At 38.8% G+C, this 22,738-nt stretch overlaps 1 protein-coding gene across 1 annotated transcript in view; it reads left to right on the top strand.

The window, feature by feature from the left end:
- Nucleotides 1–18,994, top strand: part of SHQ1 (SHQ1, H/ACA ribonucleoprotein assembly factor) — a 53,139-nt gene extending 34,145 nt beyond the window's left edge. The window contains exon 12 of the mRNA XM_074914189.1: nucleotides 17,409–18,994. Coding sequence (XP_074770290.1) covers nucleotides 17,409–18,051 — 643 coding nt within the window. The 3' untranslated portion in view covers nucleotides 18,052–18,994. The remainder of the gene's footprint in view (nucleotides 1–17,408) is intronic.
- The last annotated feature ends 3,744 nt before the right edge of the window (nucleotides 18,995–22,738 follow it).

Genomic DNA, 22,738 nt, shown 5'->3' with positions numbered 1-22,738 from the left:
CTTACCAGAAAAGAGGGAAAAGTAAATGTTAACCTGGATAACAAAAGCTAGACAAAGACCTATGGAGGCAGCTTGTAGTAAATCTCGGCAGGTGGTGTCAACATTTATGTTGAAAAGCCAGATGCAGCCAGATGGAAAATTGCATCTTTAACCCCTGAGGTCATAATGACATGTCATCACTTCATTTGATCCCCCTGCTAAGTGAGCTTATCATCCACCCTGCTGTCACTTCTGTTATTACTTTCATTTCCATAATAAAATTAAATTTAATTTGTCTAGTTTGCATGCTTTTTTCTTTAGGTCAGAGCTTTTACAAACCACTATGATACATATGGCAGCCTCTTCGTGGTGAAGTTATAACTGAATTTGTATTGTAAATCTGAGCTTTTCTCCCTCTTTTATACCTTACTTTGAGCAGAAAGAGATGAGGGAGAGAAGAAGGAGCTTTGGGGAAACCACTGGTTGTCTGATAGCTGCAATACGGGCTGCTAAAACCAGGGGCATCTGGGCGTGGGTTTGTTGCAGGAGAGCTTTTTCCTTTTTGCCAGAGGGGAGTTATGTATCTGTGACCCCATAAGAGTTGTGTCCTTTATAGAAGTCAGAGTAGTTTACCCACAGACTCTTGCCGTGCTGAGGTTCCTTTGTGTGACCTGATGTCTTTCTCCAGTGTTTTGTATTCCCCTTTGTGTCAGTCTCTATTCACACAGCTTTTTGTTGTCCACTGTTGTACATATGTGCCTTCTGGTAGCTTGGATTCGTGATGCCTGCTGGCCGTGAGTGGCTAGGTGGAAGGCTGAACGACTGACTTCCTATGAGTCCTTGTCCAGGCAGGCAGTTAAGTGCATGCTGTTCTGCATCCCTGAGTAAGAGAACAGTTGAGCCTATGCCAATTTAAAATTTGTTTACCTAATGTTTAAATACATGTTCAGCTTTAAGTATATACCACTTTAGTGTCAGGAAATGCTTATTTTTTGTGTTGCTGGAGATGAAGCTGTTAGTGTTTCTGGCAGTTTTCCAGGGGTTAGTACACTTATTTATGTACAGTTGTATACTTCTCAAACTTTTATGGGTATGAAGAATGCAGGAGAATAAGGTGTTTGATCCCATGTAATTTGTATTATATTTTTCATGATCACTGTTTTCCTACTTTTTAACTTACTGTCTCGCTTTTTATTCATGATCTGTTCTAATACAAAAAATTCTAAACCCATTATTTGTGTTGTGTGTTGCAGTAGCTTCAATTCACGCAGTAAAGAAGATATGTACGTTACGAGAGATGAGCTGTTAAATTGCCTCAGTGTGTCCTGTGGAACTGTATCTGCAACTTGATTTGTTATGGTGGTATATAGGCTGCTTTAATGTATGCGTGCTCTGTAGTTGCACCTTCATGTATGTGTTCCACAACCTGAAACAGATGTAATCTTGCTAATTTTGCTGTCTGTAGGTGTAACATGCCAGTTCGAGCATGGACTATTTGCTTTAACGTAAAAAACAGGATTCCTGGTGGCATTCATACAGTCTCTGTAGAAGCAACTACCTTGATTGGAACTAACTAAATTAAAGCCAAGTCAGATATTCCTGAGCATGTTATATTTGCTTCTCTTGACTTGCAGGTGAGCCATACCCTAAAAGACAGGCCAGCTTCATAGGTCTGTTTTCCTTTTCATCTCTTTGTTAGAATCGAAACCTAGTCCTTGTTACAACATAATTACCTAGTCTGAAGCCAGCAGGGAGTTGCTGCTTTATGTGTAGGGTGTGAAGTTCTCTAAATAAATGTAGGATTAATTACACTCACAGCATGTCATTGAGGTGATGAGATTGAATGTGATTGTTCAGCTCCCCTTTTCTTTTTCTCAGGTTTTCTGAATTACAGTTTTAATCAATATAGTGTAATGTGGGCCTGAAGTATTAAGGCCTGACGTTGCAAAGGAATTAAGGAGCCCAAGTCCTTCAGAAGAAAATGAGATCTGTGAGATTTAGGATTTTTACTGCCTGTGTCACATTGGATCATAAAGTGCACGAGGGAGTAAGGAACTCAACCTTCAGCATCAGAGTTTTCAGTCCATTGCATTGATTCAAGTTTGGTAGAGGGAAGACTTCTTTATGTTCATTCTGACCTCTCTCTTGGTGTTAAGTGACATTAAAAATTTATTTTACAAGTTGTCATCTCTCTATATTTGCAAAAAAAAAAAAGACTGCATTTGAGTAAGACAGCCTACTAAAATTTTTTTTCAAAGCATACATTTGATAATCAGAGTAGTGCTGATGGTTTGACTGCTGTTGTGTTCATTTAAGCACACCATACCACACAATATTCAAAAACCTCTCTTCAGTTCATGTACGTATTTATATAGCTGTATATGTCTGTTATTAATTTACATTAAGGTCTCTCCTTTATAGAGCATCTTACTTGTATCTTGTTACACATATCAGCTCACCCATATCCTATGTTGTGCTTACTTGTAGGGCAAAAAGGATTTGAGAACAGGTCACGCGTTACAGCCTTCCTGAAAGAATTACCTTAAGCTTTTGCTAGATTTGGGAAAATATTTTGTGACATATAACATCTTTAAGCTTCTGTATTCAAGTATTATGATCTTTAGATTAATGTAAATAGAATTTTCGCATGTATTCCAAATGTATGTTAAAATTATTTGTGAAACTGATCATCTATCTGCAAACTTAGGAAATTTGACCCGGTTATTATTTGCCAAGATCTGGAAAACTTTGAAAAGTATTCCAAATATGTAGAAATTGTTTTGAATTGTGCCATTTTTGCAGCCGTTTCTTCTTGGCATTATTTGTTTTCTTCAGTGGTTTAGCGTTTTGTAAAGCTCAGAATACTTGAATAGAGGAAAAACAAGCTTCTAAAAATCTTTTGGTCTTTGCTCTTTTGCTACTTGTATGGTTGATATTCATGAAGTCCTGTTCATTCTGTGGCTTTTCCATGTTCCTGGTACTCAGGACTGTACTGCTAAATGAGGGGTGAATGAGCAACTCTTGTTGACTGTGCACCTCTTCTATGAAAATACTACGTTCAGACAGGAGGATTCAGGAACAAAACTACCCTAAAAGGTTTTCAGATGGTGTACTCCTAACATGTTAGTTCATAAAATTTTCTGTCTGTATTGGGGGGGGTGGGAGGAGGGAATGTATTAACAGATAACAAAAATCAGTGCTTTAAGACATTGTCAAATGTTAGAGGAATATGCTAATTTTCAGCTGTTAACCTCTTGGATTCAGCAGCCATGATTCAGAAGGACAAAGGCATAAGCAGTAAGATATTCTGGATGAAAATCCTGCTTCTTGGCTCTGTGGGATTAAACTGATTTATACAGCATGTTTAAAGTACTTCATACAGTTAAGATTTTAGGACAAACACATCTCATAGTATTGTATGTGCATTAAAGTCTCAAGGCCAACAGTACTCTCCTTTGGCTGTAGTTTAGGTTTTACTTTACTTTCGTTGCTGCCCATGTTAACGTTAGTTTAGTGAAGGCTGTGGTAATTTCAGGTTTGATAAAAACTCTAGTATTCAAAGTAGGTAGTACAGAAAAAAGCCAAATTGCTTTCACGTTGCTGCTTTGAAAGCAGCCTTGCTGTTAGCATGTGCTTTTTAGTGTATGTTCTGATGTAGCCAGTTATGTTATTTATCAGATAATGTACCAACCCCATTGCCATCATGGCAAAATCCCTTATTTTGATCTACTTTGTAGTTAGAGGATTATATTTTTCACTATACTTCTTTAATTGTATTGTCATTGTGGATATACTGAAGCCACTTAATTCCCTGCTCCTCACCCCCCAGCAAAACAAACCAACTTGTTGGATTTTGGAGATTTTTAAATGAAGACTATTCTTTCCTTTGCTCTTTTGACTTAAAAGCCATACAGGTGCAAGGAATAAACCAAAAAATCTTGGTGTTGCTTGTGCTCACACCTTTTCCATGAACACAGTAAGAAAGCTGTGTTTTATCTGGTTACATGGGCTTCATCCTTATTGCCCTGGGATGACTTGCTGTGTTAGCTCATGGCTACAATCCCTAATTATTGTAATTCCTTCTTAGCAGGCTTTACAAGCTGGCACTACTACTGCTGGCAGCACTACATTTGTTTACTGCTTTGAGTAATCGTGCTGCATTAGGGTTTGCTTTTCATTCACTTCTTTGGTGGCCTGGAGTGGTGTATTAACTTTCAGATGTCCCAGCTGGTTTTCAAGCTTTTACCAATAATGGGAGTGGCCACTTCATATGTCTCTTTGCAGGCTCTTTGAGGTTCATTTTATGCATATTTCAGTTTACATACCACGAACTGTAGGAGTTCCTAATATGTCATTGTTCTAGGAAATGTTGGAAAATGGGGAAAAACCCACCACCCAAACCTGCAAAAAGATAAGTTTTTGTTTCTTTGTAAGGTTAAGAGTATCCATGTTTTTCAGAGTTTTTGTCTGAGTATTGTCCAGTATTTTCAACAATTTGTAAGAAAATACAGTATATGTCATTGTAGATTAAAATTAAAATTTTATTTAAAGGTAGAAAATGAATTGCACAGACTGACCCAAATTGGCAATATGTACTTATTTGAACAACATGCATTTTAATACCATCAAGTATAAGATGGCACATGCCCAATAAAAGATTGTAGATCGTAGTTCTGGATTGGAAAGTATAAGATAGTTGAGGGCAGCAGCTGCTGAAAAATAGATTGGGTCATGCTTAAGAACAGTTTGAAAGTGACAGCTCTGAGGAGGTAAGTGGGTAAGTACCATCTTCAGCTGAAGAAGCAGAGTAGTATTGTTTAAGAGAAGGAAGTGGCATGACCTTAGAATGCATTGTTTGTGAGACTGTGTTAAAACACAGCCTGCGGTGGGACCGAATGAACTCAGTAGTTCATTGATAAGAAAGTTAAAGGTTGATTTGGACTTGTCTGCAAGTATGATGGAACAGGGATTTTGGTTTTTAGCCATTGTGTAGCGTAACAAAAAAGAATTACAAGTAAAATACATCTAGTTGAACAGGAAACAGAAAAAATTCAGACAGAAATTTTCACATTTTCCTAGTGAAGAGTAATTATGAGTTGGCTCATTCTCCCCAGGTGGTTGGGTAATTCTGTACTGTCTTTTCTGTTTCCATCACAATAGCATAGCTCGAAAAAAAAAAAAAAAAATCTCATGATTCAAACACTAGCTATGGGTCTGTTGCAGAAAGTATTTGAGATTCTGTGCATTTTATTATGCTACTAAACCAGCCTTTTCTAGTCTTACAAGAGAAAACGCTATCATTTTCCTTAAAACTTAGGTAATAGTTTACCAGTTTATCAGAGTACGTTGATTGTGTTGGTGCCTGAATTTGGTAGCAAACTCAGATTCATTGTTTTCATCCCAAATCGTATACTCTTAATCCTTAGATCACAGTTCTTTGATTTAAAAATAGAAACTAATAATTTGCAAGCACATTATATATGTCTCCTCTTTCACACTTTTGATGCATGTTTTTAATACAGTTTCTTTTTGTTTACTGTCATCTTGAGCTGCCATGCCTCTCATTAAATGTTGCATCTTATTTAAGGCCTGAGCTGTCACTTCCACTGTCTGTAAAGCAGTAGGTGCGCACAGAGCACTTTGTAAATACCAACGCCCAACTAATGTAATATAGTGATTTAAGAGGCTTAAAGCAAAACACTCTTTGCCCTGAAGGCTGAAAAAGGTGATAGGCAGGTGGGTATAATGCCAGAAATTCCCCTTTATATATGTTTTAGCTAGCCCTGTAAAACATGGATTTTTAACAAGGGATTTAATCTCTCCTCCCAGCTGCTAGCTGCAGTTCCCTTTGATGTTTTTCCTCTCCTTTCCTCTGTTGTTTTTTTTTTTTTTTTCTATTTATTCCATCACTTTTCTGTAGTTCATATTCCTTCAGGCTGTGTCTGAATGCACCTTGCTGTGGTGAGAAGGCAAAGAAGAAAGCCATTTTTTTTTCCCCCTCAGGCTACTGCTTTGATTTTCCAAAGTTGTTGGGAGGCAGTTCCTATCTGCCTACAGAAGGGTCAGTGATCTGTGTCATGTCTTTTCAGTCAGCACATCTCAGCTGACTCTTCTTCTGTTTTGACTAGGGGAAGGATGAGCTTGTGTAGTTGTTGCCTTTCTAAGCAGGCGGAGTGTGCAGCTGTGATCAAAGTGGGATGCTGATCTGCAGGCTGATAATGTCTTCCTGTTTTGTTTCCAACCTTGTCAGTAGCTAGTTTGGTCTCTTCCACCAGCCCCTTGCAGTAATTGCCCTGTAAATCTCAAGACACGCCAGAGGTAGAATGAGAGAGAAAAAAAAAATGTTGAATGAGATGATGCTTTAGTGTGTAGCCTAACGCCCACTCCCCGCTCTTCCCTGGGGACTGCTCGCATGAACTGGGCAGCGTGGGCCAGCTACGTGGCGCTGCAGGCATGGCCTGCAAGCTTCCCTGTCATGGTCAGGAAGCCAGATCTGCAGCCAGTTCAGTGGGGTGAGGTGGTATTATTCCTAAGAGGCATGATCATGCTCTGGAGCATCTGATAATAGGTGTCCTATAAACATAAAGGGGTGGGGGGGAGAAAATGACAGCAGACTGTTCAGATTAGGCCCTTGTAAAAATCTGCTTTCCTGCCAGGAATTTGCAAGGTGCTCAGATTTGGTACCTTTTTATGTTTAGATTGTGTTGAGAATGGACTGTGAGTGGGAAGGCTATAGGTTGTGTTTTCCTTTCAGGTGTGAAGGAGCAATGTCAGAGTTAAAACTCTGATTGACCTCACTAGGATTTTTGTTGTTTGGTGGATAAATTCCATTGTAAAGAGGTAGGATCATGTTGCAGTAATGTGTTTGTAATTGTGTTTTTAAGCCTGTCTGTTGTCATTGTTCTTGTTATTTTTGTAATGCACGACTTTACTAGCATTATCCTGACACTAAAATTCCCATCTTCTGCCCTGCCTTGTGTGAGACCTTTTGTTCCCATATTGTAGTACAGATTGTAAAATGTACGGTGTTAGGAGTGTGATCTCCTAGATCATCAGTGGTAATGGTGAAGACCAAGTTCTAGGTAACGGTAGTTAAGAAATTTGAGGGAGATAATGTGCAACAATTGTCAGTGTTCCATTTCTGTAATGCAGCCAATACTTACTACCATGTTAGAAAATCTGTTCCTTTCTCTGTGTCTGTTTTGTAGTGAGTTATCTATTAATCTTTCATTATTTGTATTTATCATACATAACTTTGGAAGCTGTGCCATTGTGAGATGTTTGGACTGGCTGTAACTTACTGAAGCTATTTTGGCAACACTGAGCTGCTTCTAAGCTCAGTTAAAGTATTCCTAAAACATATAAATACTGTTCAGTTTCTTTTTATAGTCCAGTATTAATTCTAAGTCTGTTTTCTCTTATGAATATTTTCATAATATCATCTACATAAGTAAGCTGTCGATGATATGTTTGGTTTCAACTTATCAAAAAGACCAAGTAATGAAAGTAAGATGTTATATTGGAAAGCTTCATCTTTTTTTAAAATATTTATAAATCTGAAGTTCAGCTCATGCAGTATTTAGATTCATTATGAAAGAAGCACTGTGGAATTTCAGAATAAATATGGAGGGAAAGTCACTTGAAAAATGCAGACTTATTAACATAAAAGAAGTCACTTAAATTGAAATGATGGTGCTATGTTTTATTTGATTTATGGTTAACAAACTGTAATACTTTAAGCTATATAGATAGCAGTTCATGTTTACAAGACTGCAAGTTGGATTGCAGTGTAATGACTTTCTTAGTTTCAGAATTCATGTAATGCCCTTTGAAAGCCAGAATTTCAAGATGAAAGCATTTTATGTTCCTCCTAAACCCATTGGATTCTTCCACATCAGCCACTGTTTTATGGTGCAGGACTACTTTCTGTCACCTGAAGATAAGTGGTGGGTTTCTCTTGTCAAAAGTAGTCTCTTCATGCTGGATTTCTGCTTTTCTAATCCTGTCAATTTAAAGTGGTGGCATCTTGCTTACAGGGAGATGTATTTTCCAGATGTCCTTCTCAACCCGGTGCTCCCTTTTTTATAGTGTGGGTTTTCTATATTTAAGATAAAGATTTGGTGTGCATTGAGCTCTTTTCCAGTCGCCGCTTTGTCTGAAGTCTGCAAGGGAGGGAGAAAAAAAAAGATTTTATAAACTTCCTACAAACCTAAGCCTTGTGCCTTAACCTCTTCACCACATCCTTTGACACCTCCACCTGGCAAGAGGCAGCACAGGCAGTTGCTGGGCTTAGCGCTGATGTGCCCGCAGTGGCCTCCTACCACGCCAATACACAGTAGCTGTGCTCTGCTGGCCTTTTCTCATGAGGTCATTATTTACACCTCTGCTTATTTTCATTAAGTATGTAGGAATTTAAAGATCTTTTTCAAATTCTTGTTGCTCCTAAATTTGATTGAAGTTGCTTGGTGTTTCCAAGAGTTGTTGGAAAGGAAATAATTAACAGTAAGTATGGACATGGACATTATAACTGTGTAAACCTAAGTTATTTAGGCTAAAAATTAGAATCCATCTTTTTGAGGAATGGAAAGAATGAATTTTTACCTGCTGTTGCATAAAATATCTTGAACAGACTGAGCACATCTTATTTTAGCAGCTGGCTTTTCATAAGGACATGTAGAAATTGAGCAGTCTTTGGTGCTGCTTTGGAGATGGTTTGTTTCTTTCCTATGAAGACAGTGGTTAATCTAATACTAAATCATGTGAACAAATGTGTTATTTTGTTGAGTTTATACTCATCTGTCTTTTGCTGCAAAGAATGTAGATGATCAGTTTAGGTGAATTTTTACCTGAGTCCTGAAGAAAATAGTCCTGTTTCTCCTTTGCTAACATTAAATTCAGCTTTGTTCTTGTGTTATCTTCTGTGCAGATTGATCAGAGCTAATGAGATTTTAATGGAGTTATTTATTGGTTCTGCCTCTTACTATAAAAATGTATAGTAAACTAAGCACATGAAACTGTTCAACGGTGCTGGTTGTGTTTGTCTCACTGGCTGCTAATTGTACTACATGCTCTGTGATTCTTTCAGGTCTCATAAGCCAGATAGGGTTATGATGAGCTAACCAGCTAATAAGGGCTGGTAAGTGATTTAGTAAGCGTTGCATATTCTTCTGTTTAATTGATACAATAAGGAATTTTGTGGATACAGATGCCATTTTTGGAGAGACATGCAAAATAAGTTTTAGACTTTTCTGTTCATTTGGAACCTGTGGTATTTTCTGTGCATGGTGCAAGTGTTCTGAATGAGGGCCTTCTGTTTCCGTGAAAGGGTTGCCCTGTGGTTAAGGTGCTGTGTGTATTTCTTTTCCACTTCATGCCTTAAACTTCATGGTACTATTGTTACGCTTTCTTAAGTTTTAGCCATGTTTCACTGTAGAGAATAGTTGTGTTCCCAGAGCTGGATGAAATAAAATCTCTGCATAGTTTATTTCCTCAAGCTTTTGGGGAATTGGGGTAAAGGCATGTATAAGGTACTTTGCAATAAAACCAGTGTAAAATTAGGTTCATTATCATAGTCGTATGTAATACAACAGTGTGTACAGACAGGCATAGTGGTTGTCATTATCTGTTAACATTTACCAAGACTATGGGCTTTCTGCTGTGATTTTCTTTCAGAACTTTCCAAATTAAGTATTTTTGTTCACTGATTCTGAGCTTGCTTTTTCAAAACGATTTCACTATGGTTGGAGGTCATTGACTGGTGTATAACTTAAAGCACTCATTAGGAATAACCTTGAAAGTGAATAAAAAATGGTGAAATATGGCATCTCATATAAAACACATGCTAAAAAGGTGTAATTGAGTCTTAGTCTCTTATCTCCAGGCAAATTCTGAGGCTCATGTTCTTTTGTAACCCATGCCTTTTAAAGAGTAGTTTTGAGACGTAGATGATGTGTTTAGTGTGATGAATTTCTTATTATTGCAGCTAAATGTTAATTTGTAAGGATTCTTTTCCTGAACTGGAGGATTTCTTTATTATCTCATCATTCAACCATTTATGCTTTTTTGTGCATGTTGACTTTAGATGTTTCTAAAGTCTGCTTAACTTGGTCATTAATGAGGTCTGCTTTTACATTCAGTGCCATCTTCATTATTGCTTCTATGTTTTACCCATCAGGCTTGATCAAGCCTAAACTCTTTCATGTGTTGAGTATTTTAGTAAAATCAAGTCATTTCAATTCTGTATCATAAGAATTAAATCATTATATTATTCTTTTTTTTTATATCTGTTTGAAATTGTATGTCAAGTGTGGAGGGATGTTTGACTTTTTTAGTTGCCTTTCTGAAGGAAGCATGTTACTGTTGCTCTGAAGCCCTGAAGTTATCTTACGGTAACTCAAGAGTATGTGTCTCTCCCCCACTTTATCCACCAACCCTGGGTGTCATAATATGCTGTTCCAGTGACTTAGTGTTGCCTAACAGGGTGAGCCTAATTATGGGCTTTAAGAGACTTTCCCCAAAGATCATCAGTTTGGTTGCTCAAGCAGCTGTGAAGGACTGGATAGAAGCTGACACCTGAATTTTAGATTGAAGAACAGTTTATTTTCTTCTCAAGTGTATAAATATATATATATATGTATAATGATACTTGGATGCTTTGTCAGCATCTTCATCATCATCATTCTTGTATGAGCTTACTTATCTTTTGGTATCATGTTTGGCTATAACTTGCTGAGCTTTCTGCTTTAAGAGAGCTTAAGTAAGTAGACTTACTGCCATAGGGATATTAATTTTCATCAAGATCATGACAGAGTTCCTGTGGGAAGTTAATGTTGGCATTATCAAGGGGCTGAATGTGGAACAATGTCTCTTCATACCCCTTGTGTCTGGACAGATAAGTCTAGAAGACAGTGATAGATGGAATCCAGCAAGAACCACTCTGGGCAGGGAAAAAATAAGATGATCTGGAGGGTCTGGCCCTTTTGCAGGTGCCCTTTTGTTCACCAGTGAGAGTCCATGAAGAAAGTCAGTTCTGTCCTATTGCAATTTGTCCTTAACTGGTCTTGTGGCAAGGCAGAAAACTTCATTATCCCTTATAGTTTACCTGACATTTAAATGTCTTGCAGATACTAAATTTACACATCCTCTGTATCCGAACTGCCGAGGCTCTGCTTTGGGATAGTATCTGGTGATGTCTGAGATAACATTAACTCTAGAATTGTATTAATACTTATGATGCCTCTAGCTAAAAGAATAATTGTGGGAAATAGTGAGCAATGCTGCCAGGTGTGTAATATGGAACACATTTAAAGTGATTGCTCTTGGCTGGCTGTATTGCTTGTTATCTTACGTGCTTTATTTAAGAAAGAGGGTGTCTATGAAACTTTCTCTCATAAGTCTGGGTTTTGCCAGGCCTTGTTGAGAAAGGTAGTTTAAGTATAAACTGACACTTTCTCCTTAAACTTAATAGCTTCTCAAACAGTAAATGTATAAAATTAAGGCAGTTGGAAATACCTTGTGATCCAGCAGCCTTTTTCTTAATGCAACAGCTTTACTATTGGATGGATCTTGTGTGTCCAGAGCTCCTGTTGAGTTAAGTTAAATAACTTCCCTTTTTGTATTTGTCAGCCCTGCTGACTGGCACAGCATGCTGCTAGTTTGTGTTTGAATGCATCTCAAGGAATTGTACACCTACCAGAGGATGGCTGCTTGGCAATGAGACGGGCCCATTGTCATATTTGGTGGAACCTATGACACTGCAAAGGCATGTCTGCACTTGAAGTATCTGCTGTTTCTCTGAGACCTGTTTATCTTGCCTGTAAGGCTTAAAGATAATTACTGTAAAGTGTTTTACATTTAAAATGGGCTTGTCAGCCCTGTGGAGCCAAGTTAGAGCACCACTAGCATGGGGCACTGATTCCTGTTGTAACACAGTGAATAGGCCCTAACCACATTTGACCAACATAATATAACAAGACTTTAGTTCCAAGATTAGTTAGGTTCCAGCTTGGCTCCAAGACTAGTTAGGCCACATTTAAACACTAGGCCAGTAACCAAAGCTGTTGTCAGTGGTTTTGATGTACAGGTTCCTGTGCTTTGTTGATTTTGTGTTGTGGTTGGGCAAGAATAGCTCAATCTGCCATGACAGCACTTGTGCACTGTACACTGGCCTGTTTGTGATTGAGCTGGGGTAGATAATAAGAAAATTCTGTTGCATTTTGCTGTGTCTTACACCAAGTTTACCCTGTGTATTTCAGAACAGTAGATATTTGTATACATCTGTGAAATGCAAAGCCAAACTTCTGAGGCAGTAGAAATAATCCTTCTATTGTTTACAAAAATAAAAGCAAGCTAGAACTTGTGCCTGTACAAGAAGAGTCACTTTTCTTTCCATAGTGAAGTGTTACTGACTCCTGCTTTGAAAGGCTGTGCTGCCAATTTGACTATTTACTCCTATGTTTGCAAATACTCTGCAGTGTTTTAGATATGTAACTCCCATGCCATGATCGAGCATGCAGTGCCACCCATCATACAGAATGAGGAGCAGAATGCTGATTTTCATATTTTCAAGTTCTCTTTGAGTTGTTTGTTTAGTTTTTTCACATAACTAAACTGGCGAAGCAAGAGAATTGGATGTAAGGCAAGTACCAGGCAGATGGAAAGGCCTGGACCATCATTGCTTTTGGTTTAAACCTTTTACTTTTGTAGTGCTATTTCTGACTGTTGGGCATCATATACAGAAGCATCATTACTTTTTTTTATTTCAACATTTGGGAAGAAGCAGAGGATTTTGTGGCTGGATGTATCCCCCGGGTCCTTCACTTTTTACTTTTTGTGACTAGGTTGACTTTCATCTTTCCTTACAGCTTATATTAAATCTTTCTTGGAAACAATCAAATCTCTAATGTATGTCTTCTATGAGACCTTTTTCTCATAGCTCTGTCTTCTGGAGATAACAGCTGTCTTGATTCGTCAGATCCTAGTGCTCTCTTTACTCCATGGAACAAAAGGTAGAACTGGAGCTCATAGGAACATTAGTCTTTAACTGGTGAAGTTGTCCCCTGCTCTCCTCCCACCGTGGCTGCTGCTTGTGTCTCAGCACTGCAGTCAGTCCCCATCACCATCACTTCAAGTCTTCATACTGCCACAGGTGGGCTTTGCTGTAAACCTGTAATGATTTCCCTTCCCTGTTGCCATAATCCTCTTTCTTTTTTTCTTGTTTTATCCATCTCCCTTTATTTGCTAAATCTCCTTTGATTCTTTGTTCTTTTCACCCCAGTTTTACTCTTCTATAATCTGAGATCTGTGGAACAAGATTTTTCTTTTTCTAGCACATGGAGAAACTCTACTGTGCCTAAGATTACAGTAGTTCTGTCTGGAAATTTTAATTCCACACTACATGGACAAGCCCTGAGATGCCTCTGTTGTTACCTGTTCCTCAAAGCTATACATTAAACAAAACATGCATCTGATCAGTCTAACCTGTAATTAAACATTTTCTTTAAGCAACTGACATCTTGATAACTAATAATTATCATGTGTAGCACCTTTAAAGCCTATTATGCATGTTTATGTAAGAACACTATTACCATAATAATAAGATATCATTACCACAAATATGCATACTGAATGAGCATGTCTTAAAAGTAATCATGCAATTCCATTAATCATACTTGAAAAATTAAAGTATTTGCTGTCTGATCTCTAAAACACTACTCAAAAGATTTTGGAAACAGCAGGACCTGTTTACTGCAAGTCTATTAATACATGATATCTCACTTCTGGTGTCTCATTTTTGTTTCCTGAATTGTTGCTTATCTTTCAGCTAGGAAAATCATTAGTTCAGAGACCCACAGTCTCCCACTGAAAGCATTTCCTTGCTCTGGTTTTTACGCTGTTTCCTTGTTTTCTGTTCAGGGAGTGCTGTCACCTTTTCTTAAGGCTGATGTGAAATTCACACCTAAAACTCAGTTCTCCTTGAAATTAGATAATTGCCTTAAACAAGATGGACTTATAACTAATTCTAATTCTGTTAGTCCCTTGCACAGGGGGAGGGGGGGGGGGGGAAAAAAAAACCCTGTTGTTAAAGTGCTCTTTATTTTTTTTGTTTTAATAGACGATTGGAAAGCTGGGGAGTGGACTTTTCTGCTTTTGGGTGTAAATGTAAGAATGTAACAGTTTTGAGTTTTTCTCATATTGAAATGTCGAGCTCTATAAACTGTTTTATTTTCTGGAAGAGACTTGATGACCAGAGTGAAAGTTGGGAAGAAACATTTAGCCTACTAAGAAATCTGAGTAACTGAAAAGAGACTTTTTCATGCTGTTTAAATTAAATATCTGATGTGACTAACAGTTAAAAAAACCCCAGTAAAATAATCTTCTAGGTTTATAATGATTTATTAGAAGATTCCTATTGTGGTTGGCCTAAAATGATCTTTGGGGCATTGATGATACAGTGAGAAAGAAGGTTGTGCAGGTCTGCATGAAGTCTCCACCCCTTCGCCTTTCCCCAAAACGTCCTGGTTGGTAGTTCATGGCCTGAGTCCTTGTGCATGGTATTGGCAGTCACACTGCTCCATGGGACCACTACGTGAGAGAGCTGATGTAGGGCAGTCATAGAGGTTAAGAGGATAGATGGAATTGTTGGCCTTTTGCAGGCATGTATTCATCCAAGTGGAGTATCCATTTGTGCTGTTACTGTTAGAAGAGCGGGCTGTTTAATCAATGGCTTTTTTCCCTGTAATCCTTTGTAAAGATAAAAAGCATGTCCTCTGTCAAAACTTTGGGGAAAAAGGACTAAACGTGGAACTTGAAACCATGGTTGTTTTAAGAAATCAGTTATTGTCATTGTTTTGTAGCATATTTTGATCACTCAAGAGGAATTAACTCAAGGTTTTCAGACTAGAAATGCCTTTTGCAGTTTTACAGTTGTCCAGTAGGATGGATGTTTGTAGCTGTCAGGCATCAGCCTTTTCATTCATTAATGCTCTTTGAACTCATTGATAAAAATGCATTTGTGTATAGTGCCCAAACTTGCTGCTTTAGAGGGGCCATTTTTTATCTGTCAGTAGTACCACATCTAATTTAGTAACATAATGTGTGTTGAATCAAATGAGTATATCACTGTGTGTTTTCTTCCTTAACACTTGACATTAAATAATGTGGAGCACAGTGAAGTATTTATTTAATGCCAAAAAGTACGTGATGCCATACATCTCCTTAATACTTGATTCAGTTATGTGACATGTTTCTATATCTAATGTGTTAACTGATTTATAAGAGAACAGTAAAAGAGGGGGAGAGGATTTTAAGGGAGTGATTTCAAGGACTGAGAGTATCTAGCAGGAAAAATAAACATGAAAAATTAGAACAGCAGAAATAGGGAAAAGCCAAAAAATACATATAGGATTGGGAAACAAAGTGACAGACATGATAGAAGGGATGTGAGGACAAACTGGACTTTCAGAATTGATTTTCTATCTATAATGGCAGTAGTAATACAGGTAGGTGAGACTGAGATAGCTGGAGCTGAAGATGTATCACCAGAGGAAATTGTTGTCCCTACAGTTTTTTGCTCATGGCTGTCAATTAAATTAAAAGGAACTACATATAAAATGGATATAAAACAGAGTTCTCTGTTGTAAGGCACATTTAGCTTTTGGAGCTCATTGGATTCTTGCAGACAGGCAATAGGGCAGGAAAAAGGATTGTATCTTCATATTAACAACTTTCACAAGGGGAGGAGGCAGTTATTCTGTTGCCACCTACCTGCAAGGCTTTCTAAACCTTTCTACATATCACTTGGCTTCTTCTTCTTTCTTTTTACCTATGGAGCAGGGAGAATACTTTCTACTTGTTCCCAGTTAGGTTGGCAATTTTTCAAATCCTACGTAACTTTTCAAGAAAAATTGAAGTTCTTGACAAAAATGAAATGGAAATATATCACCAAAAAAAAATAAATCAGAACAGTGTTAAGTAAGCAACTTTTTAAAATTTGGTACCTGTGTTTATATTGGAGGCTGCTAGGATAATGTTGTGATTTAATTCTTAGCTTTAGATTTAAGAATCCTAGAAATGTAGATTGTTCTGTTGCTTCAGTTACTTCTGGGAAGCACTTATTTCTTAGTTTACTAGTGGGTTGAACTAAGGAAGTTTAGTACCTCTTATTCCAAGTTCAGCTTTTAAATGTTGCACTGTGTCTGTAAAATGTGTAAGAAGCTGGATTGAATCTCCCTTCCCCCACTTTTAAATACAATTCCTTTAGGAGGAAAAAAAAAAATTGAAGCGTCTATGTTATACTGAGTAATTATGCCCCCTGGGAAATAGAATATAAAGATCTTTAAAATCATTCAACTGAGAGAACAAGCACTTTAACTTTTGCCTCGCAGGAGTCATGTATTACATTATCAGCTACTTGCTCCAGTGTCAGTGTGTCATGCCTTGCAGGTTAGCAGGTTTGGCAGAGGAAATGAAACCCAGTCAGTTACTGCAGGATTTATAGTAGACCTGCTGTTGCAGGAAGTGGTGAAAAGTTGATTGATTGTCTGAGGCAAAACTCTACAACAAGAAACAGGATGTATGTTTGTTATTTTATACCAGTTTTCCCCTCTGCCCCCACCTCCATTTCAAGGCACTCTCTTACTTTTTGTTCTCTCTTTTTAGAAATCCATGATGTACTTTTCTGGTAAAGCATGTGCTGCTTCAAAACACTTGAGGAAATGGATAGGGCTGTAGCAAAGATTTCAAGCTGACCTAGCGTGCCTGCTTTATTAGAGGTGTTTATCTAAATGGTCCTGATATTTCTGTTGAATTATATTTCAGCTGAGTTATAAGTGTTACAAGGTAAAGCACATCTACAGGGTATTGAACATCTCCTGCTATCATGGGTGCACAAAGCTCGCTGTGAAAATAGGAGAATATATCACGGAGATGGACCTGATCAGCTGTGTTCTGTTGGTTCATCCGCATTTAACAGACTTATCTGGAGGGGTAGTAAAACAAAATGATTTTGCTGCGTATAAATGTAATCCAGCAAGCCACATACTGCAGAGTTCACTGCTAAAGACAGCAATCCTGAAAAGGTTTGTTCTGAAACCTCTTTTGCCTTATTGTGCACTGCTGAAACATCAAAAAGGCAACATCTTTCCTGAAAGTGTCACCAAAGACTTTCACTGGGATATTGTCTAGCCTTGTGGGAAAAGTTACCCAAAATAATATGTTAAATAAAAGTTACCCAAAATAAATAATTATGAACATTTTCGTTATTTGATTTTTTTTTTCCTTGTAGCATCTACTTTTATAATCATGATGGAAGAAGAAGGTTGTTTGCAAACCAAGCAAATAGTAGGAACGTGTTAAGATTTGTGTTCTCGTTATCAACTGGGAAAGTTTTGTTTGTAAAGTTAAATAATATATCTTGTTCTTTGTTAAAGGTCAAAAAAGTTGGCTGCACTCTCTGAATCCTTGCAGAAAACCACACTCGCCAAGTCCCACATGGGGTTTGAACTAGAAGAGCTGGAAGCAGCAGCAGTGCTGGTACAAGAGGAAGAGAGCGCGTTAAAAGCTGCTGGCACAGTTTCCAAGCAACAGCTGCCTTCCTCTGAGTCGGAGACAAGTGACTCTGAAGAATCAAGCAGTACTTCATCATCTGAGACAGAAGGCTCTGATTCAGATGAGCGAGAGTCCTCAACCAGTGAAGATGGGAAAATAAATTCTGTACAAGGCACACTTCAAGAGGAGAGGACAGCTCCACTTATTGACTGTAATGGATTAAGGCAGGGCACAAACACTTCGATGTCTGAGGTTAGTGATGAAAAATCAAAGGTTTCTTTGCAATTTACATCTGTTCCTGGAAAACTGATAGAGGAATTAGAAAAGCAAATGCACACTGCAATTAGACTTTCAGAACAGCCTGAAGGATTGGCTTCTGCAAGCTGCATTTTACAGGAACAAGAAGAAGACTGTGTATATGACAGACTTTCAAAAGATACTACTGGGAAGGGAAATTTCTTGGAGGCATCTTCAAAGACAAACCCATTGCTTTTTCTCTGCAGCACAAATGATGATGAAGACTAAAGGACCGTGTTAGAACACGGTGTGATCCACTAGCAACACTGCTCCTTGCTGTAATCAGACATTCCCAAGGCTATCCTGATCTGCAGGAAGTAGTTGATATTTTTCTTCTTTGTTGTGTTGACAGTTTGGAGGACAAAACTGCTTTGAAAAGAATTGATATGGCTGCATGATAGATACCCTCATAGTTAGATTGTTGTTTTTCTTCTCTGATTCAACAGAGATTTGATCTCTACATGTGGGAATGTGTAATTTCTGTGAACTTCTCAAAACAGTTCTTATTAAGCTTATTTGGTACTATAATGATGTCCTAATCAAATACAACTGCAGTGAGTTGTAGAATCATTTTAGTTGTCTTGAGCTTTTGGGATTTACTTGAAAAATATCCTCATTATGTTTGTATAAACTTGTTTATGACATTTTGCAGCATTTTTTAATTTTAAAATGCTTTATAATTAACCACTTCAAAAATAATGGTTATAACTTTAAAAGTCTAAATAGTGCTGACCAATTATTCTTGAATATATATTTTCTATTTTTTATACAAAATAAAGGAAATTTATCATCAGTGCAAGATAGAAAGTTTATAGCTTATATTTCTACAAGATAGAAGGGTTATACCTTATATCTCTGCAGTTTTTACGTAAGTTATTTCAACAGTTTTATCTGTATTTATTCTTCTGTGCTGTTTTTGAAATGTTTCCACATGCAGACACTGCTGTTTCTCTTTAAAGAACGTAAATTCTAATTATTTCTTATTTCTTTCTCCATATGCTCTTGGCATCACCACAGTAATGTTAACCAAAATGGAGAAATATATAGCAGTCTTGAGTATGGGACTGAAAGCAAACCTATGCTGTCTAGACCTGGCTTTGTTATTAGTCATTACATAGCTTTGGCCAACTCATTTGCTCCTTTTTGTCTTTATAACATTAAAATAATTAAATCAGTCAATATATTTTGTGCTAATTGCTGTTAACTGTAGAATGGTTCTTGAAATCAGGTGGCTACTGCAAATTATATGCAACTATTCCGTCTCTACAAAAGGATTTGGGAGGAAGGCAGGATGGGACACGGCCCACCAGGTTTGGTTCAGCAGGCTAACAAAACCAGAGCACCTGATTCATGCCTCTGGAGGAGCAAGCCATGATTACTTTTCAACCTTTTTTACTATTAAAGTGTATACTTTAAAGTGTATAAAAATCCTAAGCTTAAAGACTTATTCTTCACCAACGCTACACCCTGCTGGAAATCAGCAGGCTAGCTCTGTTCCTGTGCTGACTCCTGTTCGGTGAGAACTGCAACCCTGATCTGCCCATATTTTTTATGTTCTTAAATACCTACTGGTCGCTTAATCAGCCTCTGTGTTCTGTCCCCCAGGGGAGGAACCTTTCCCATCTTGCATGTCAGTGAGCACTTACTCTTCTAAATGCTAGCAATAAAATCTACACTGTAGCTGCAATTATACAGCGTATGTCTGAGAGAGGGGAAAAAATGCACCTCAGAAAAAAAAGTTACCCTACTTTCTCTGCATTACAGGTATGAACTCTGAAACTTCCTTCAACTGAACATGGGCTGGAGAGAGCTATATTAGTATGACTTAGAAAATAAACATGGTGCAAATTGATAGGTATTTGTAATACCCCGTGTCTTCAGCTGTATTTTGGTTTTTTTCTTCTCCATTCTTCCATTTTGTGTCAGACTCTTGAGGAGAACATTCCTCTTTTTCCAACAGACCTGCTTACTTGCAGGGCTTGGCAGCCACTTCTGGAGTGAGGATGACACCTTTAGTTAAAACTTTTTGTTCTTTCCTCTGTGCACCTGAGAATGTGGTTTCTTTATGCCATTTGTGAGCCCTTTCCATCTGTCTGCGTGAATCCAGTTTGGGTGTAGTATCTCCAGCGTCCATACACTGTGATGACACAGTAAATGCCAGATGAGAACATGACACACTCACAGATGTGAATTCCTGGGTAGCTTCGATGTCATTGATGTCCTCGCCTTTAAGACCCTGCATAGTTGAGCTCTGTTTTCTGCCTCCAAAAGCACTGGTGCCTGCTTGCTTCCCACAGCTCTGCAGCGTGCTGTCTGTCCTGCTTCTGCCCCACTAGTCCTCTGCACTTGGGGAAATGTGCTGGTGTACCTTGGGGCCCCTTCCCATACCCAGGTTTCTTCCCCATTTTGTCCCGTGTTGATGTTCCTCATTGCCTTTTTGCAATACTCTGTGTTCACTGGTTGTAGAGCTGATAATAATTGTTGGTTCTTATCTATTATGTGACCTTTCTAATGGTGGGGTGGGGAGTTTTTCCATATTGGGTGATAAGAATTTCATGTGTGGCTGCATTATCCAGCACTACCCAGAGTAGTGCTCAGGGTGAGCAATGCCTGTATGAAAGAGAAGCCTTGCTTCTCTAAAAAGAATAGTGGAACTCTGTGACGTTGTTTAGCCAAAACTGAGGCTTGTCAAATGTATGAACCACAAACACTTGGGGAAAAAACCCCAGCTCCTCCCTCCTCCATTGAGACCCCTCAATCCTGTAAGCTGCTGTGGGTTCTGAAAGAAATGAGTGAAGTCCAATAAGGATTCAGTTTATGTAGAGGAGCTATTTGGATGGATCCATATGAATTGTTCTTATGCAGATTTTCAGGCTGGAAATGAGTTGATGTAGGAGGAACTCAATACATGTGTAGCCTGTTCTGTTGCTTTTAAAATCCTCCTTGTTTCTAGTGCCCCTCCCCACTCTATCCACCCAAGTTTATTTGTAGCACGGCCAATACTTTGTTTTAAGGCATTTGTTGCTCATCATTGTAATCAGTCCGAAGGGAACAGGACTGCAGTGTCTGGACAAAATTCCTACTGAAAATAAGTTTGAATATGAGCTAAGTCTGAGAGGGGAAGAGCTGTGGCGTGTTGCTGGAGGAGGGGAAAGCGGGTTATCTGAGGTGTACGGAGTGCTCTGGGGAAGACATTAAACAGAGTTAGAAATACAGTTTGTTTAATGTCTTATTAATCAGTTAACTCTATATTAGAGATTTAGGTTAAATAGAGCATTTTGTCCCCACCTTGTGTTGTAGCAGCGGGAAGATGGCTCCAGTTAGCGTCCTGACACTTCGCTGGTGCAGCAGACTGCCACCGGGACAGCACCGACCTCCCTTCTCACCCAGACCCAAGCGAAGCCAAGGTCTCGTTCCCAGCCCCACATCTTCTCAGAGGTGTCTGAGAGCTGTCCTTACAGAAAGCTGCTCTCCCCAGGTAAATGAATGGCTGCAGCAGCCTGGATCCTTGCCTGAGGCCCAGCAGGAGTCTGTCTGCTCTTGCTGCTGCCTGGAGTGCTGCTCCCTCCAAGGACTGCAGAGAGGGGTCTGCAGGCCCTGTTTGTGCTCTCCGCGGCACCCAGGCTGGCCCTGCTGCCTGGAGCTGCCCGGGTGCGACAGCCCTGGTAAATGGGAACAAACGTAACTCCCAGGCCATGGCTCCACTGCTTGGTGGGACCGAGGGGGCAACACAACATCTGTGTGCAGAGGGAGGCAGTCCCTTGCCTCCAGGAGTTGGCTCTGAAAGAGTGGAAATGCACTTGTGTTAGACAGGGAGACCCTTGCTTAGGTAGTGCTTTAAGAATAGGGTGTTAAAAGCAACAAGTAGAATACTGGAAACAGTAGATAAACCTTTCTTGCCCCCCCCCCTTTTTTTTTTTTCAATAGGACTGCCACCCACAGAACATTGCCACCTTTTCATTTCCCCAGAGAAAAAACTAGTGCTGAATTGATTAAATAATTGATTTGTTCTTTTCCCCCCAGCTTTTTAAAATTCCAACCAGCTTTCTGAAAAGTTTATAACAGCTTTGCTTTATATCAAAAGAAGAAAGCATCGATTAGACTTGATTTACTACAGTAAGTGATAAATATGGCAAAGAAATTGATTCACAGCACTGGAGTGAAGGGGCCAGGCAACCCTCCGCCGTTGACACAGCTGAATATTGTCAAAGCCTGCGCCGACTGTCTCAAGGCTGGAGAAAACAAACAGGGAAACACATGTCAAACAGATAAATAGCTCTGCTGTTTAGAGCTTTCCACGGAGACCATTTGTCTCCGAGATAAGGAAGAATGCACTCCAGAGCTGTGAGAAGATAAGCTGGGAGAACAAAATACATATGGAATTGCTGTGATCGTACTTGGGGGTTTACACACGGAGCAAATACGGTAGGTACCCCCACCCCGGAGGTCTCTACAGCAAGCAGGGTGCAGCACCCAGAGGAATGTCTGATGTGAACTTGCAAACATCTTTTCTTAAATATTTTAAGAGTGGATGATATTTACACCACTACAGCGTACAAACAAATGGCATTAATGTCAGTTGTCTTAGCAAGTCACTAATTTAAAATATTTTCTGAGCCTGTCATGGATCTGTTTTTTTCCTTTTTAGTGGTAAGTGGGCTGCAGCCTGTGGTTATGTGGGCATGTGTGAGGCATGATTTTGCATTGACACAATAAATTTGGGTTTATAGTATTGTGGTACCCATAAATCATACTATTTTTATATTTCTTAGGTTTTGGGGAAGTGACAGTAGCATTTCCACAAAGCATGCATATGGAGACCTGACTTAGATCATATCTGAAATGTGCTTGGTAATGTTGGTTTGCATTTCATTAAAAGTTTTCTCATATTCAAAAGCCACAATACAATTCAGCA

Source organism: Athene noctua, chromosome 10, assembly GCF_965140245.1.
Source record: "Athene noctua chromosome 10, bAthNoc1.hap1.1, whole genome shotgun sequence".
NCBI classification, from domain to species: domain Eukaryota; kingdom Metazoa; phylum Chordata; class Aves; order Strigiformes; family Strigidae; genus Athene; species Athene noctua.
Note: the sequence above shows the minus strand (reverse complement) of the source record. Positions and strands in the feature narration are given on the sequence as shown.